Raw genomic sequence first — 19,754 nt, 5'->3', positions numbered from 1 at the left:
ACCCTTCTTTCTCAAGCATTTTCATTGTGCCACAGAGCGATGTCTCTATGCCAAGTTCTAAGTCACCTTCTTGAAAGATGGTACAGTAAATCTGGACTCATCCAGATCTGTCATGGGATGGGCACATATGCATACAAAAATCGGAAAGAAAAATAATCACTTGGAAGAAAGTACATTACCCACGGAACGTATTTTTATGTTTTTTCTAAAATTTACTAAAAATAAAATATTTGTAAACAAATGTTACAAATCTCAAATTGAACCGACCAGTTGAATCAGGTTTAACCGGACCCAATCTGTTGTTCAAGTTATGAGTCTTATAGACCCGAAAATAAGACAAACCTGGTTGACTTGACCATCTTCATTGGTTAAATCATAATAAGACTATGGTCTAGGGATGACAATGAGAGTGGGTTTTAAGAAATGCAACCTGCAACCCTCCATCCTTACCGTGCATCCTGACAAAGTTGGGTTTTTAATCTTTTCATCACCTTTCAACCCCGCCTCATAACCTCATCCTTGCTTCCTTGCGATGGAGATGGTTTTTTTACCTTATCATGTCTTGTAACACCACCCCACCCACCCTTCAATAGTTGATTTTTTCTTATCTATTTACGAATAAAATCACAAAAATTTTAAAAATAAATAAATTTAATAACGTTCGTTTAGAAGAAAAGGCTATACATTTGAAAACAAGGGTAATGTGGGAATTTGGTCTTATCTTGGAAAGGTCCTTGTATAATAATATTAAAGTATAACTTAATTATATTACTTATATTTCACTTAAAGTTATATCTTTTGATGAGTAGAGAATGGACTGCATATTCTTTCATTGTTTTTATTTCTCCCCTTTGGATCATCTTCTGGTGTTTATGTTTTACTAATGGTAGGAACTCTTCCAAGGCAAGAAAGGATCAATATCACTTCATAATTGTTCTTAGTGACTAAGGAGTACCTTTCAATTTTGCTTATTTGAGACACAAGTCTACCAACTACTTCAGCTGCATGGTCATGGAACTAATTGGAGGGTGTCATTCTTATTAGGTTTGGACTTAGGTGGATGTACCCTATATAGTATAAACGAATGAGTCAACATGTTTGATTTCTAAAACATAAATCCACTTACTAAATTCAGTCTACGTAAATCCAGTTCGGAACACTTGTACTGCAAGGTTCAAGAGACTTTAATACCACCGAATGACTCAAGGGAGAGATGCCTATCTTCGGTTATTTTATATATGAAGTTGCTATAATGCCTTCTATAGTCTTAATTGAAAAAACAAATACTAAAACATAAGTTTAGGAAATATCTATGTTTTGGTTGACCATATTGTTGTTCAATTTTTAGAAATGAAATGATTATTGTATATGATTTCTTTTAGTGTAGAGAGATTCAAGTCCCTAAACATTTGAAATACTATTAAAGGCTATACGGAAATCTAAATTAAAGGATGGCAAAAACTCAGGAAATGTAATTGAGACTTCAATTTTATCTTCTACCTATAAAGGAGTATTTATATAATTAATTTGTTATAATCTATTTCTCTCTAACAAAACCTAATAAAATCCACCAAAACAAGACGTTTGCTATTTTGGTAGTTAATTTTTTTTCTCATGGACTAGCATCACTAAACCCAAACCACATAATTTATTTTGAGTGATTCTTTGTTTCTTTGATTGTAATTGATTTATAGCATTGTATTATAGCTTGAGGGAGCCATAATTCTGTTGGAAAACATTGTTTTATAAGTAATTTTTTACTTTTTGTTACTTCTCTTTCCTGTTGTTTCTCTTCTTTGTCAAGGGCACTATTGAAACTCATAATAATTGCAATAATTTCATGACATTTTTTTCCCTCACATCTCTTCTCATACTCACTCTTAGTTTTCTCTCCTCTTCACTCCTTCCTTTACCTTTTTTCTTCTCTTCTCTCCTTCCTCACTTTCTCTTCTCCTCAAGTATACATTGAAGGAGATTCCTACTATTAGGTTCCACAAGAGGAAATCGGGTGTGTGTGTCAGAAGGAGAGGGGGGATAGGTTTACTTGCCCTAATGGCCAACTTTCACTCTATCTCTAGGTAAGGCTTCTTAATACACAAGCAACGTAACAACTAGATGCAAATCGTAAGGTAATTCTTGAACTACAATTACATGAGGATTTATAGCAGTTCATAATCCAAACTTAAATTGTTACGCCTACTTTGAAGGTATTTGCACTTCAAAGTTCAATCCACTATGAATCAGTCAAATAACATCTATAATCAAAAAGACTCTAATAGTTAAATTACAGCCATTGCCCTCTATAGGACTTACAACACCAAAGTAGGCATACTAGCATAGACCCTCAAAAGGAATTTGTAGATCAACACACTAAAATTCAGCTTATAAAACTAATAGTGGTTTTACAATTGCAAGGAACTCTTGCTTCATATTAGATGTACCAATATGTCTCTTGATAGGCTAATTTTACAACAATAAGAACAAAATAGAATACACCCAACCTAACTGATTTTACCCAAAATGATTTCAAGGTCAATGTGCAATGAAGTTAAACTCAACAAATAGATTTTTTTAAAATTTCTTCAAGAATGCCCCAAATGAAAGTCTCAAGGGAAAAATAATTGTTGAACCAATTTAAATAATTTCAATGTAAGAGAGCACAAGTTTAAAAACCAAGTACAATCAATAATTTAAAATTAATTGGATCAAATGTACTGAGCTCTCTTTGAATCTTTGAATGTAATTTTTTTCTTCAAATCAAATGACACAAAATCATGAGTAGGGACTTGCGGGAGCCTGAAAACCATGTACTAATGCTTGGTAGTGATTTTGGGGCACAAAATTACTTAAATAAACAAAACCCAGTGTTAAAAAATCAATTATTTTGGCCATAAGAGATCTTTTGTCTAGAGAAAATAACAAAATTTATACTAGAAAATTTTGAAAATATTTAATAGCTCCAGTTTGAGCTTATGATCAAAATTGTAGGTCACAAGTTTTGGAGATCTACAATGGTCTGAATCGAAGTTCTCGATCTTCTTTTGCAACACTTCTATGTTGTGTTATCTGAACACAATTTTAAACATTAGCACATGATTATGTTTTTTGGCCTCTCTTTTGTTGTCAATAACTCGAAAGATTGTTAGATAGATTTCTCACAATAGGTTTTTTGCCTTCTTGGACTGGTCCTTCGAACATTATTTTGAACAATTTCTCATAGTCTAATTTTCTGCCTTCTTGGATTGGTCATTTGAAAGATTTGTTGACCTCCAATCCATATTTTGATGATAACAAAACTTAATTGTTATAATACTTGCAAATGTAACATTTCATATGCATATCCTTCAAGTGACGGTTAGATTTAGGATCCCATGAAGATTATATTAAAGGAACTAGGTTAATAGAGAAGAAGACAACGAGTGAGAGAAAGAGACAGAATGAGTGGAAGAAGATAAGAAGAAGAAGAAGAAGAAGAAAGACAAAGAGAGGAGAGGGAGTTTGGCGAATAGAGCGAGAGAGGAGGGAAGGAGGATTAGGTTAAGTGACGTCCTAATCCTCCCACTCAATGTATTTATAATAAAGAGAGAGTCAATGATTACATCATTACCTTTTACCCTAAGGAGGGAGAAAGATATCAAATATAATTTACGTCATGCCACTACTATGAGCTTATCTTCCAACACTCCCCCTCAAGTTGAGAGAAAGAAAATATCGTAGATACCCAATTTGCCGCATCTAGCGGTCTGGATCTTGGATGTGACTGGCGTTGTAAGTATGTCTATTATTTTTCCTCGAGATGAAACATGTTTGAGAGATAAAATACCTGCTTGAGATTTCTACTGTATAAAGTGCAATCCAACACAATATGTTTTGTTTTCTTGTGGAAGAATAGATTTGAAGGAATATGAATGGCTACCAAGTTGTCATAATATAATTTCATAGGGGCTTCTTTGTAGAACCCCAATTTAGTAAGAAAGGATCTGATTCATAAAAGCTCACTGACTACGTGGCCATAGCTTTGTATTATGCTTCTACACTGGATTTTGCGACAACATTCTGCTTTTTACTTCTCCATGTAACCAGACTATCTCTTACTAAGGTACAATACCCAGAAGTGGACTTCTTGTCATCAGGTAATCCAGCCTAATCTACATCTGCAAAACCTTCATTGTTGAAGTAACCATGATTTTTATAGAGAAGTCCCTTCCCGGGGGCTTCTTTAACGATGCGTATGAATTGTGAGAAAGGGAGCAAATAGTGAATAACTTAGTGAAGAGATCTTATTTCAGTTTTATATTTCTTTATGTACAAGTCCTTACTCATAGGGCATTTGTGTCTTTTTATATGAGTTGCAACTCTAAGAGACTTAATGAATAAAAGGGTGGATGTGAGGGGGATTAGAGTCATTCTCCTTTCTTCCCTTTTCACCTCATGACTTCTTCTTCTCTACTTTTTTTCCTAATTCGAATTCATTTGCACTTCTTTTTCTTCTAATTTCTTCCATGACATAATTAAACAAAACTATAAACCTCTCATTTCTCATGTTATTAGAGCTGGACACCTAGTTTTAGTGAAGATAGGCATCACAAAAGGCATATGGAATGTGGATAAACCCAAAAAAATCATGGCTTTTGCTGAAAATTCAAGCTAATTGTGAGGTTTTCTTCATTGTCAAGCCTCTATATTGTTTGCAGACACTCCTATGTGATTTTCACAGCCTAGAGAAGTTGTTGGAGTAAGAGTTATGGAATTCTAGATCACTTTGAATGGTAGGTTTTAAAAATGCATGGAAGTTCTATCTTTTGAGTCATTGGTTGCATGGTATTTGGTTGTTGTTCAATTTGTTTAACCTACTAAAATTTCTCTTGTCTAAAAGGTTTAAGTGTTCCCATGATAGTGAGACAAGATCCTAGGTACCTTGCATGAATTTTATTCATTAGTTCAGCCTTTCTCCATATAGATGAAGACTGGTTGTGTGTGACGATTGTCAATTTTGTCAGTACATTCTGGTTGTTGAAAGTTGCATGATTAAGGATCTTGCCTAGGCCAAATTTGTTTTGTTTACTAGCATTTATTATCATATCATGAACTAGTACCTAATGTCTTTGGGTGGTGAAGTCATATCCCTTATCATAGACAATGACAAGTGTTGGTCCCGAGTTCGAGTCCCGCTCCCACCGAATTTTGTCCCAGGTATTTCTGGTGAATTTGTCCTGGGTTTTTCCAGGAGTTGGTCCCGGGTTTTTCCGGTGAATTTGTCCACGGGTTTTCCCGTGCGGGGGAGTGTTGGAATTTGTGTTTGTATCGACCGAGTCAGTCCTTGTATAAGATCCGTGGGGTTGCTTTCCTAAAAGGTTCGAGCCTTTTAGCCCAATGGTTTCAACAACAAGACTAGTGAGGAAGGACAATCGGGTCTGATTACTTCTATAAAACTCAATGGTAAATTTTTTTTTATGTGGTCAAGGGCCATAAAGATTTATGTTGGGTCTTAGAAGAAATAGAATTATTTAATTGAGGTTGCCACTTAATCCTTCATTTGCATGGAAAGTAGGGAAACCAAGTTTTGTCTATGTTGATCAATAGTATGGAGCAAATTATAATTAATTAAAGTGATTTATTGTAAGACTACATATGATATTTAGAATGCTTTAAAGAGAAGGATGTCTCAAGAGTATAATATTTCTCATGTTTATGATTTTATACTTTATATTTTACTTTCAGAGAGGTGACAAGAGTGTTATGCGATATGTTGGTAAATTAGAAGGTATATATCAAGAAATGATAAATTATCACACTCTTGTTATGGATGAAGCATAGATTGAAAGATAGAGAGAAGATATCTAGGTTGGTAGATTTCTTCTTGGCCTTGTAATAGGCTTTAAGAGCATATGAGCTCAGATGCAAGCAAAGATAAATCAGTGTTTAAAGATGCACTTTCACAAGTTGTGAAGGCCAAGCCAGCCATCTCCTCTATAGTTATTAATTGTGAGTCTTCTGTTGGCCGAGATGAATTGATATTTAAAGTTAAGAATTTGGTGCTTATATTTAAAATTCGAATAATATATAAAAAAGAAATGCACACACCACAATGGGAGATAAAACCTTTTTTATTCTCGATGTTCCTTATTGGTAGTCACTAACCAAAGACACTTGCTTAGAACAACTTCACTAATATGCTCTATTAGCTGAAATGCCCAGTTTCTATTAAGCCACGTGTAATGCCCAGTTACATTAAAAAGTAGATTACAAGTCTAATAACCTTCTCTTTCTAGATTTTAGGTTCTAGAAAACCTTTGAGAAAACAAATGGAAAACACACAAAAAAAGGAAATATACACCCTTTTTGAATGGAGAGACATTATTCTTCTAGTATTTTCAAGCCTCCAATCATTTTTTGCACAAGAAATGAAATAATGGAGCTTGAAAGCTAGAATGTAGAGTGATTTTGAGAGATGAAAGAAATTTTTGCAAGAAGTACAACTCTATTTCTCCCAAAATGGGTTTGTGAATGATTTTCAAGTGAAAGTGATTGTTGAATGCTATAAATTGCCAATAAATGCTTACATTACTATTCCTAATGATGTTGGGAGGGTATTTTTAGTTTTCCCATGCAAAATAGCCATTTTTTGCCCGTTATTAAAAAACTATAAAAAGTGTTGATCGATAATTGGAAAGGAATAATCGATCAACCATGTGTAATGACTATATCTTTTAGGTTCCCTCAAGCTTGTTAATCGATTAGGCAATCAATCAACGAGTTTTCAACCTTTTAGAAAAATCATTCACCGATCAACCCATTTCGATTGATTGATCATGCTTTATAGTTCTTGCAATGTAGAGTTCAATATGATTAATCATGTCATAGGGTATGATCGATCATGCTTTATAGACTAAATTGGTAGCATTCTGTATGATTGATCATGCCAGACCATGATCAATCATCTATTATAGGTTCTACCAACTGCCCAAATAAGTTCAACCAACTGATCAATCATCTATTATGTGATCAATCATGCCCACATAGAGTGATTGATCATGCCTTATGCTAGTGTATTTTTGAATTTTAAGCATGACGAAAAACAAGACAAAGGATTTAGCAGGTTTAAAATAGTTATATGCCTGGTTTGTGAAAATGTTGATGCCCTAAAGATCCATTGCTCTTGTGTATCTTAGAATCAAAGTTTGGTGACCATCCTCTTACATTGCTAGAGTTCTTGAGATATTTCTATAAAATTTTGACTCTAGTCTTCAAGTCTTCAATCTTTACTCATGGGAGCTTCTTCAACATGACTTGACACACCGTATAGCTCTAGGTCTTGTATTTCAATTTGTTGATTCTTTTGCATAGACTTTAATCTTGTGTTTTTTGAAGGAGTTGCATTTGAAATGCTTAATTTGAAAATATTAGCACAAATTTTATTAAGGTATCTTATCATCAAAATATGGATGAGTGTCCTAGGTTAACAATCCCTCTCTTTTTTATGATTACAAACCCTAACCCCATAAATACAAAAAATCATAATTCCATAAGTTTTTGGAAATAAGCTCTCCCTTAATATGTTTGATGTTGAGTTTTAGTTTAGTTTTCCTTTCTCCTCCCCCCCACCCCCTTTTTTTCATATATCAAAATAATTGCATATCACGAAGAAAAATTGATGCACACGAAGCTTTGGCTCAAGGCCTTAAACAAAATATGACTATAGAAAGACATATACATGAAGTACAAGAAAAGTCAATAAGTAAAAAAATGTGATTTGGAGTGAATGCCAATCATAGGTTGTTGGAAGACGGCCCAAACCTATACGACCAAGGAAGGCTCACATATCTAAGTGTATTCGAAGATGGGCCCAAGCCCATAAGACCAAGGAAGACCCATGCATCCAAGAGCTATAGAAGACGGGCTCAAGGCCCACAAATCAAGGAGAAGGCCCATAGGCCCACATACATTGATGACAAGATGGTAAATAAAGGGTCATCTCATAGAGATGGTATTGATGTAATTAAGTTAACGTTCCAGGATTAAAACCCTAAACCCTAAACCATCCTAAACCCTAAACCCTAAGTTTAGGGGTATTATTGTAATATAGTAGTTTCATTAATCTATAAATAGAGCCTTAAGGGGAGGGTTAGGATAATCAAGTCCATAACCCTTCTTCCTCCAGTTTTCTCCCAATGGGTTTATCTCCCTTTTTTCTCCATGAGCTAAATTCATGAAGTACTGAAAAATCAATATGGTATCAGAGTTTTGATTTTCAGGACTCGTAGTTATGGTTTCTTTTTAAATTCCAAATCTTTTTTTTCTTGTTAATTTCTTCCCCTAACTATAGCTTTTGATTTTTCAAGTAGGTTCAATTTTTTTCTTTGAAACTTTTTGCCTGCCATCTCTTAGTCACCAATGAGGCGATGAGAGCAACGAGATAGAGAGACGACACGAAGGTCGTCAAAAGCTGACTGTGTCGTCGTCTTCTCAAGAATCCTCTTTTTTGCTTACTGGGTCATCAATGTCGAAGGCTCGGATGATCACCGGCGTTTTCTCTATGACTGTTCGCTTTTCTACTCATAGTCAGAGATGCTTGTCTTCTGCAGTAGGCGAGGCGGAAATAGCGCTTAAGCCATCAGAGTCAGCAGTAGCAGGGATGAAGACCGAGTTGGAGACATCACAGAAGTGCAATTGGATGAGGGATCCGTAGACAGGGTATTGGATCCTGGAGAATCACTTTGGTGACATCGACACGGCTGAGTTGAGGGCGAAGCTTCTTTTGAAGAAAAGAGTCTGACGACCGAATCTTGACGTACTCCGCCATTTCATATATTTTCCAGTCTAATCTGCTTCTCTCGAAGGCATTGCGATCGTAACGGAAGCTCTATTTCCGCAGTGTTCGGTCAGGAGGAAGAAGAAGATGTATTGATGCTGTCTCTATTCGGCTGATGGGGAAGACTACCCACCATCGCCGGAGAAGATGACTCTGCAGCTGAGAAAAAAAAAACGTCTGCAGCATGGTTTCCGTGGGAGGACAATGACGCCGAAGTATGCAAGTTGCCGTTTTTGGACGGTTTCCGCTGAGAGTCCGTCGGCCTTGAGAAAAAATGACTACTGATGTCGATGGGTTGCCGTTTAGGGTGGACGAACATGGCATCGCTTGAGAGATCCGAACTCTCGCAGGGAAAGTTTCCCCCCGAACTGTCGAAGCTTTGTTGTCGTCGAGAATCGGGGAGGAAGAAGAAACTGTAGGAAAATTTAGATTTCCTAAGTCAGAAATTTAATCAGCGCCGAGTTAACCCAGCGCATGCCGAGCAAACCGGACTCGCTCGAGTCAAGTCAGTGCAGACCGCGCACGAGTTCCCAGTCGACCACTATTTCAGCACCAGCAAACCGAGTCAACCCAGACCAGCTCAGGCCGAGTCAACTCAGACTGGGTCAACCTGACTCAGACCACTTAATTTTTGCCTCGGTATACATGCCCAATATTTTGGCACGACTCGGGTAAATTTTTCTCTGGCTAGATTATTATCATTGAAGAATTGACATATTATTCCTTGGTCAGCACATTATTTAGAACATATATATATGCATTGGATTCTTTCATGGGTCATTTTTCAAAGATTTTTTTCGGTCGTGTTAATTGGGCCCAAGCCAAGCCCATTTAAGATTGAAGAAGAGGTAGCCTTGTACCATTATTTATTCGTTCCCATAAAAATATCAAAATTATTTGTGGTTGGGAGTCCATGACGGAGGAACTTCATCCCTGTCAAAAATATCAAATTGTTGTGGTTGGGAGTCCATGATGGACGAACTTCATCCCCGTCAAAAATATCAAATTGTTGTGGTTGGGAGTCCATGATGGACGAACTTCATCCCCGTCAAAAATATCAAAATTATTTGTAGTTGGGAGTCCATGACAGAGGAACTTCATCCCCGTCAAAATTATAAAATTTTTGTGGTTGGGAGTCCATGATGGAGGAACTTCATTCTTGTGAAAAATATCAAAATTATTTGTGGTTGGGAGTCCATGACGGAGGAACTTCATCCCCGTAAAAAATATCAAAATTTTTGTGGTTGGAAGTCCATGACGGAAGAACTTCATCCCCATAAAAAATAAAAAAAATTTATGGTTGGAAGTCCATGACGGAGGAACTTATTAATAGTTAAATCCTAATAGCTAGGAATTTTATTAGAAAGAGATTTGTAATTGATCCTATACACGTTTTAAATATGGATATGCATGCTTGAAACATGTTAAAGATGCAAATGACCTAAGGATCCAAACCTCATTAAATTCTCAAGTGAACATGCGGTGGGATATTTACCCGAGTAAAACATGTCAATATTTTAATATCCCGAGTCAAACAAGCAAAAATTTTGCCCATTTACAAAAAGCTGACCTAATAATAATTTATGATGGTAAAGTGATTTATCGGTCAATCATGCGTAATGGGCTATATTTGTTTAAGAAATGACTTATGGATTAGGAGTCAACACTACACTCAGTTAAAAATCTTGTGCCTCCCCATTTTCCCGACAATTTCAAAACGATATATACAAAAACTAGAAAGAGTTTACAATCCCTAAAAATTACAAGCACTTTTTGGAATTATCTCTCTCTACATTTAAGCATTTCCATTTTAGATGTATACTTTTTTTTTTAAAATAAAAACATGAGTTTTCACTCGTCCCTTTATCTCGTTTACAAAAAGATATGAAAGCAAATAGATCACAGCAAAGACAAAACGTTGGAGTTCATATAAGAAAAAAAAATTAAAAGAACAACAAATGTAAGTAATGAAAATTTATTCCCACACCAGAAATGAACAGAAAAGTTTAGATATCCAAGTTTGGGAAATTCTACTAGTTCAACCTAATAGCTTGGAATTTTACAAGAAAGATATTTGTAATTGATTCTACACATGTTTTTAAATATGGATATGCATGCTTGAAACATGTTAAAGATGCAAATGACCTATGGATCCAAACCTCATTAAATTCTCAAGTGAACGTGCGGTGGGATATTTACCCGAGTCAAACAAGCCATTATTTTGTCCATTTACAAAAATCAGACCGAACAATCATTGATGATTTTAAAGTGATTTATTGGTCAATCATGTGTAACATGCTATATTTTTGTAAGAAATGACTTATGGATTGGGAGTCAACACTACACTCAGATAAAAATCCCCCGCCTCTCCTTTTTCCGATGATTGTAAAACCTAATATATAAAAACTAGAAATAGTTTACAATCTCTAAAAATTACAAACACTTTTTGGAATTATCTCTCTCTACATTTTGGAATTATCTCTCTCTACATTTGTGCATTTCCATTTTAGATGTATATTTTTTTATTAAATCAAAACTTGAGTTTTCACTTTTCCCTTTATCTCGTAAACTAAAATATAAGAATGCAAATTGATCATAAAAAAATGAAAACTTTAGAGTTCATGTATGCAAAAAATTTAAAACAAAAACAAATGTATGTAATGAAAATTTTTTCACACACCACAAATGAACACAAAAGTTTTGTTATCTATGTTTGGGAATTTTCACTAGTTCAACCCTAATCTCTCGGAATTTTTTAAGAAAGAGATTTTTAATTGATCCTAAACATGTTTTAAATATGGATATGCATGCTTGAGACATGTTAAAGATGCAAATGACCTATGGATCCAAACCTCATTAAATTCTCAAGTGAACGTGTGGTGGGATATTTACCTGAGTCAAACAAGCCATTATTTTGCCCATTTACAAAACGCTTACCGAATAATCATTGATGATTTTAATGTAATTTATCGGTCAATCATGCTTAACGGGCTATATTTTAGTAAGAAACGACTTATGGATTGGGAATCAACATTACACTTAGGTAAAAATCCCCCGCCACCCACTTTTCTCGGCGATTACAAAACCTAATATATAAAAACTAGAAAGAGTTTACAATCCATAAAAATTACAAACGCTTTTTAGAATTATGACTCTATACATTTGTGCATTATGTCTCTATACATTTGTGCATTTACCCATTTACAAAAAGCTAACCGAACAATCATTGATGATTGTAATGTGATTTTTCGGTCAATCATGCGTAACGGGCTATATTATTGAAAGAAATGACTTATGTATTGGAAGTCAACACTAGACTCAATTAAAAATCCCTCGCCTCCCCCTTTTCCCTACGATTGCAAAACCAAATATATAAAAACTAGAAAGAGTTTACAATACCTAAAAATTACACACATTTTTTGGAATTATCTCTCTCAACCTTTCTGCATTTCCATTTTAGAACTATACTATTTTCTTAAATCAAAACTTGAGTTTTCACTTTTCCCTTTATCTCGTAAACAAGAAGATAAGAAGGCAGATAGATCACAACAAAATGAAAACTTTAGAGTTCATATATGCAAAAAATTTAAAACAACAAGAAATGTATGTAAAGAAAATTTATTCAGACACCACAAATGAACATAAAATATTTGAGATGCAAGTTTGGGAAATTCCAATAGTTTAATCCTAATAGCTAGGAATTTTATAAGAAAGAGATTTGTAATTGATCCTACACAATGTTTGAAGATAGATATGCCTGTTTGAAACATGTTATAGATGCAAATGACCTATGGATCCAAACCTCATTAAATTCTCAAGTGAACATGCGGTGGGGTATTTACCTGAGTTAAACAAGCCAATATTTTAATATCCCAAGTCAAACATGCCCAAATTTTGCCCATTTAAAAAAAGGTGACCTAACACTCATTTATGATGGTAAAGTGATTTATCGGTCGATCATGCGTAATGGGCTATATTTGTTTAAGAAATGACTTGTGAATTGGGAGTCAACACTACACTCAGTTAAAAATCCCCTGCCTCCCCATTTTCCCGACGATTACAAAACCTTATATATAAAAACTTGAATGAGTTTACAATCCCTAAAAACTATAGACACTTTTTGGAATTATCTCTCTCTACATTTGAGTGTTTCCATTTTAGATGTATACTTTTTTCTTAAATCAAAACTTGAGTTTTCCCTTTTCCCTTTATCTCGTTAACAACAAGCTATGAAGGCAAATAGATCACAACAAAGCGAAAACTTTGGAGTTCATGTAAGGAAAAAAATTAAAAGATCAACAAATGTCATTAAAGAAAATTTATTCACACACCATAAATGAACAGAAAAGTTTTGATATCCAAGTTTGGGAAATTCCACTAGTTCAACCCTAATAGCTTGGAATTTTACCAGAAAGATATTTGTAATTGATCCTGCACATGTTTTTAAATATGGATATGCATGCTTGAAACATGTTAAAGATGCAAAGGACCTATGGATCCAAAGCTCATTAAATTCTCAAGTGAACTTGCGGTGGGATATTTACCTGAGTTAAACAAGCCATTATTTTGCCCATTTACAAAAATCAGATCGAACAATCATTGATGATTGTAAAGTGATTATTTGGTCAATCATGCGTAAAGGGCTATAATTTTGTAAGAAATGACTTATGGATTGGGAGTCAACAATACACTCAGATAAAAATCCCCCGCCTCCCCTTTACCCGACTATTGCAAAACCTAATAAAGGAAAAACTAGAAAGTGTTCATAATCCCTAAAAATTACAGACACTTTTTGGAATTATCTCTCTCTACATTGGAGCATTTCCATTATAGATGTATACTTTTTTCTTAAATCAAAACTTGAATTTTCACTTTTTCCTTTATCTCGTAAACAAAAAGATAAGAAGGCAAATAGATCTCCACAAAACTAAAACTTAGGGAGTTCATGTATGCAAAAAATTTAAAACAATAGCAAATGTAAGTAAAGAAAATTTATTCACACACCACAAATGAACATAAAAGATTTGAAATCCAAGTTTGGGAAATTCCACTAGTTGAACCCTAATCGCTTGGAATTTTATGAGAAAGAGACTTGAAATTGATCCTTGGCATGTTTTAAATATGGATATGCATGCTTGAAACATGTTAAAGATGCAAATGACATATGGATCAAAACCTCAGTAAATTCTCAAGTGAACATGTGGTTAGATATTTACCCGAGTAAAACAAGCCATTTTTTTGACCATTTACAAAAAGTTGACATACCAATCATTGATGATTGTAAAGTGATTTATCGGTCAATCATGCGTAACGGGCTATATTTTTGTAAGAAATAACTTATGGATTGGGAGTCGACACCACACTCAATTGAAAATCCCTCGCCTCCCCCTTTTCCCGACGATTGCAAAAACAAATATATAAAAACTAGAAAGAGTTTACAATCCCTAAAAATTACAGACACTTTTTGGAATTATCTCTCTCTACATTTGTGCATTTCCATTTTAGATGTATACTATTTTCTTAAATCAAAACCTGAGTTTTCACTTTTCCCTAAATATCGTAAACAAAAAGAATAGAAGGCAAATATATCACAACAAAACGAAAACTATAGAGTTCAAGTATGCTAAAAATTTAAAACAACAACAAATGTAAGTAAAGAAAATTTATTTGCACAACACAAATGACCACAAAAGTTTTAATATCCAAGTTTGGAAAATTCCACTAGTTGAACCCTAATCGCTAGGAATTTTGTGAGAAAGAGACTTGAAATTGATCCTACACATGTTTTAAATATGGATATGCATGCTTGAAACATGTTAAAGATGCAAATGACCGATGGATCCAAACCTCATTAAATTCACAAGTGAACGTGCGGTGGGATTTTTGCCCGACTCAAACAAGCCATTATTTTGCCCATTTACAAAAAGCTGACCGAACAATCATTGATGATTGTAAAGTGATTTATCGGTCAATCATGCGTAACGGGCTATATTTTTGTAAGAAATGACTTATGGATTGGGAGTCAATACTACACTCAGATAGAAATCCCCCACCTCCCCCTTTTCCCGACGATTGCAAAACCTAATATATAGAAACATGAAAGAGTTTACAATCCCTAAAAATTACAGATACATTTTGAAATTATCCCTCTCTACATTTGAGCATTTCTATTTTAGTTGTATACTTTTTTCTTAAATAAAAAATTGAGTTTTCACTTTTCCCTAAATCTTGTAAACAAAAAGATAAGAAGGTAGTTATATGACAACAAAATGAATACTTCAAAGTTCATGTATGCAAAAAATTTAAAACAAAAACAAATGTAAGAAAAGAAAATTTATTTACACACCACAAATGAACACAAAAGTTTTGAAATCCAAGTTTGGGAAATTCCAATAGTTCAACCCTAATCGCTTGGAATTTTATAAGAAAGAGATTTGTAATTGATCCTACACATGTTTTAAATATGGATATGCATACTTGAAACATGTTAAATATGCAAATGACCTATGGATCCAAACTTCATTAAATTTTCAAGTGAACGTGCGGAGGGATATTTACCATAGTCAAAGAAGCCAATATTTTGCCCTTTTTAAAAAACTTGACCTAATAATCATTGATGATGGTAAAGTGATTTATCGGTCAATCATGTGTAATAGGCTATGTTTCTTTAAGAAATGGCTTATGGATTGGGAGTCAACACTACACTCAGTTAAATATCCCCTACCTCCCCCTTTTCCCAACGATTGCAAAACCAAATATATAAAAACTTAAAAGATTTTACAATCCCTAAAAAATTTAGACACTTTTTGGAATTATCTCTCTTTACATTTGTGCATTTCCTTTTTAGATGTATACTTTTTTATTAAATCAAAACTTGATATTCACTTTTCACTTTATCTCATAAATAAAAAGATAAGAAGGCAAATAGAACACAACAAAACGAAAACTTTAGTGGTCATGTATGCAATAAATTTAAAACTAAAACAAATGTAAGTAAAGAAAATTTATTTACACATCACAAATGAACACAAAAGTTTTGATATTCAAGTTTAGGAAATTCCACTAGTTCAAATATGGTTATGCATGCTTGAAACATGTTAAAGATGCAAATGACATATGGATATAAAACTCATTAAATTCTCAAGAGAACTTGCATTGGGATATTTACCCGAGTCAAACAAGCCATTATTTTGACCATTTAAAAAAAGGTGACATAACAATCATTGATGATTGTAAAGTGATTTATCGGTCAATCATAAGTAACGGGCTATATTTTTGTAAGAAATGACTTACGAATTGGGAGTGAATACTACACTCAATTAAAAATCCCTTACCTCCCCCTTTTCCCGACGATAGCAAAACCAAATATATAAAAACAAGAAACAGTTTACAAGTCCTAAAAATTAAAGACACTTTTTGGAATTATCTCCCTCTACATTTGTGCATTTTCATTATACATGTATACTATTTTCTTAAATCAAAACTTGAGTTTTCACTTTCCCCTTTATCTCGGAAAAAAAAAGATAAGAAGGCAAATAGATCACAAAAAAACGAAAACTTTAGAGTTCATGTATGATTTTTTTTTAAAACAACAACAAATGTAAGTAAAGAAAATTTATTCACACACCACAAATGAACACAACAGTTTTGGAATAAAAGTTTTGGATATTCCTCTAGTTCAACCCTAATAACTTGGAATTTTATAAGAAAAAGATTTGTAACTGATCCTACACATGTTTTTAATATGGATCTGCATGCTTGAGACATGTTAAAGATGCAAATGACCTATGGACCCTAACCTCATTAAGTTCTCAAGTGAACGTGCGGTGGGATATGTACCCGAGTCAAACAAGCCAATATTTTGCCCATTTACAAAAAGCTGACCTAATAATCATTGATGATGGTAAAGTGATTTATCGGTCAATCATGCGTAATGGATTATATTTGTTTAAGAAATGACTTATGGATTGGGAGTCAACACTACACTCAGTTAAAATCCCCTACCTCCCCCTTTTCCCAACGATTGCAAAACCTAATATATAAAAACTAGAAAGAGTTTACAATCCCTAAAAATTACAGAGACTTTTTGGAATTATCTCTCTCTTTATTTGTGCATTTCCATTTTAGATGTATGTTTTTTTCATAAATCAAAACTTGAGTTTTCACTTTTGCCTTTATCTCATATACAAAAAGATAAGAAGGCAAATGGATCGCAACAAAATGAAAAATATAGAGTTCATGTATGCAAAAATTTTAAAACAACAACAATTATAAGTAAAGAAAATTTATTCACATACAAAAAATGAACACAAAGTTTTGAAATCCAAGTTTGGGAAATTCCACTTGTTCAACCCTAATCACTTGGAATTTTATAAGAAAGAGATTTTTAATTGATCCTACACTTGTTTTTAATATGGATATGCATGCTTGAAACATGTTAAAGCTGAAAATCACCTATGAATCCAAACCTCATTAAATTCTCAAGTGAACGTGCGGTGGGATATTTACCCGAGTCGAACAAGGGATATTTACCCGAGTCGAACAAGCCATTATTTTGCCCGTTTACAAAAAGTTGATTGAACAATCATTGATGATTGTAAAGTGATTTGTCTATTAATCACGCGTAACAAGCTATATTTTTCTAAGAAATGACTTATGGATTGGGAGTCAACACTACACTCAGTGAAAAATCCCCCGCCTCCCCTTTTCCTACCAATTGCAAAGCCTAATATATAAAAACTAGAAAGTGTTTATAATCCCTAAAAATTACAGATACTTTTTGGAATTATCTCTCTCTACATTTGAGCATTTCCATTTTAGATGTATACTTTTTTCTTAAATCAAAACTTGAATTTTAACGTTTCCCTTTATCTCGTAAAGAAAAAGATAAAGAGGCAAATAGATCTCAATAAAACTAAAACTTTAGAGTTCATGTATGCAAAATATTTTAAACTAAAACTAATGTAAGTAAGAAAAATTTATTAGCACACCACAAATGAACACAAAAGTTTTGATATCCAAGTTTTGGAAATTCCACTAGTTCACCCCTAATAGCTGGAAATTTGATAAGAAAGAGTTTTGTAATTGATCGTACACATGTTTTAAATATGGATATTATTGTTTGAAACATGTTAAAGATGCAAATGATCTTTGGATCCAAACCTCATTAAATTATGAAGTGAACGTGCAGTGGGATATTTACCCGAGTCAAACAAGTAATTATTTTTCCCATTTACAAAAAGCTGACCGAACAATCATTGATGATTATAATGTGATTTATCGGTCAATCATACGTAACAGGCTATATTTTTTTAAGAAATGACTTATGGATTGGGAGTCAACACTAGACTCAGTTAAAAATAAAAAAAATAAAAAAAAAGATTCAATCCCCTTAGGACATACCCACAGAGAGATGTATTGTAAAGCAAAAGTATGCTTAAATCAAATAAAGATGTTGTTGCACATTGGTGTGTCGTTTCTCTCTTTTTGCTTTTCAATTAAGATCCAGCCAGCAAAGATTAAATGTCTGTCACTCGGTACATAAAAATACATGCTTGATTCATTTTGGAGATCCAAAATATTTAGAACGGTTGGTGATTCTAGGTTCCCTTTGCCGGAACTCAAAAAGTTCAACACCTATGAAATAAAATATCTATACAAGAGTGCTCAGGTATATCTCAAGTAAGTAATAGTATCCGAATAAGAATTAAAAATGTTGAGAGATTAAAAGACAATAAAATCAGGCACTTGGCAAATAATAGCATCGCATTGTATGAGACTTCATAACATCCCAAAACCTATCATTTTGAACTTATAGGACAATCCATATTGCCCCAACCAAAGGGAGTGCACCCCACAATAAACCACATACGATGGCCACAAATTGTTGAATCCAGTGCAAAACATCTCCTAATTGATCCTGCAACCAAAAAAAAAGAAGCAATAATCAAATTACGAACACTTAGGTAGTGAAGACTGTTGCATTCAACAAGTTAATAGTCTACAGTCTTCACTCATAACCGTGCAACATCGAAATAAAATATACTCATATGGTTGTTGAACACATACATACTTTATAAAATTTCCACTAAGGCATAAAAAAATATAAATATCTAACGACACAAGAACCAAACTCGAATCGCTGACGTCCAAAAAGTTATCCACAGGTAGCAGACAATAGCCAAGATTTAGTTCAAATCAAGTAAAAATCACAAACCACAAAAACAAGTGTTGAACTCACTGCGAGATGCTTTTGTCAATACCTTGTCCCAGGAAGCCTCAGGATCTAATAATTTGGCAAGTTTAAAAGGAGAAATGTGACCGTTCTGTTGCAGATGGTGTTTAACGGATTTCCCTTCCTTCATTGCGTAGGCAATCAACAAATATCAAAGAGTGGAAACCGGCAGTTATTTGAGTTCCGTGGATCAAAGGCTCGTTATGACCTCCATTAGCAGCCGAAATCGAGCAGCTTCACAACTTCTAGGAACTGCATCCGCTGGGGTTTGACAGAGCGGACGGCGATGGAAACAGAGAAATTGAAAGATGTAAAAATTACTGTCAAAGAGATATTACATTGATTAAAGGTAAAAACGAGCATCCACTGTCAAGTGGATCTGAACTCTGGAATTGCTCAGTCAGCGGGTCAGCATACCTGCTAAACGAAGAGAGTATTTTAATGCATAGGAAGAAGAGGTTCCCAAATGTCAAAATCGAAGAAAATCAAAATCGAAATGGGGAAATCGAAAGAAATTGAAAGTTATTTTTGGGAAAAGGAGAATAACCAGAGAGAGACGGGAGTGGGAGGCTGAAAGGGAGAACAGAGGGAGAATAGAGAGAAGAAAGGGAGGTCGAGAGGGATAAGAGAGAGAGAAAAATGAAGAGCGAGTCCGAGAGAAGAGAAGGAGGCACGAAGACGAGAGAGGGGGTGCGAGAGAGAGGGCGA

The 19,754-nt window shown here is 34.1% G+C and overlaps 1 protein-coding gene across 1 annotated transcript; it reads right to left on the bottom strand.

Moving 5' to 3' along the window:
- Window positions 1-18,623: 18,623 nt before the first annotated feature.
- Window positions 18,624-19,176, bottom strand: LOC137938142 (uncharacterized). Its single transcript, XM_068783133.1, has 2 exons — window positions 19,075-19,176; window positions 18,624-18,731 (listed from the first exon to the last, which is right to left on the bottom strand). Exons 1-2 carry the CDS (start codon window positions 19,174-19,176, stop codon window positions 18,624-18,626), a joined length of 210 nt encoding a protein of 69 aa, XP_068639234.1.
- Window positions 19,177-19,754: the final 578 nt, after the last annotated feature.

The sequence above is a fragment of the Aristolochia californica genome, unplaced genomic scaffold (genome assembly GCF_029961685.1).
Source record: "Aristolochia californica isolate CCGP_79_NKW_82.1479 unplaced genomic scaffold, dmAriCali1.0.hap1 SCAF_8, whole genome shotgun sequence".
Classification (NCBI taxonomy): domain Eukaryota; kingdom Viridiplantae; phylum Streptophyta; class Magnoliopsida; order Piperales; family Aristolochiaceae; genus Aristolochia; species Aristolochia californica.
The sequence above is the reverse complement of the archived record's forward strand: the minus strand, read 5'-3'. Positions and strand labels throughout refer to the sequence as shown.

Excerpts from the sequence above, each read along its gene's own strand:
- LOC137938142 (XM_068783133.1), bottom strand. The coding sequence starts at position 19,176 with ATGAAGGAAGGGAAATCCGTTAAACACCATCTGCAACAGAACGGTCAC. Across the intron at positions 18,732-19,074 it reads CTGAGGCTTCCTGGGACAAG|GATCAATTAGGAGATGTTTT; the intron begins GTATTGACAAAA and ends TTTTGGTTGCAG.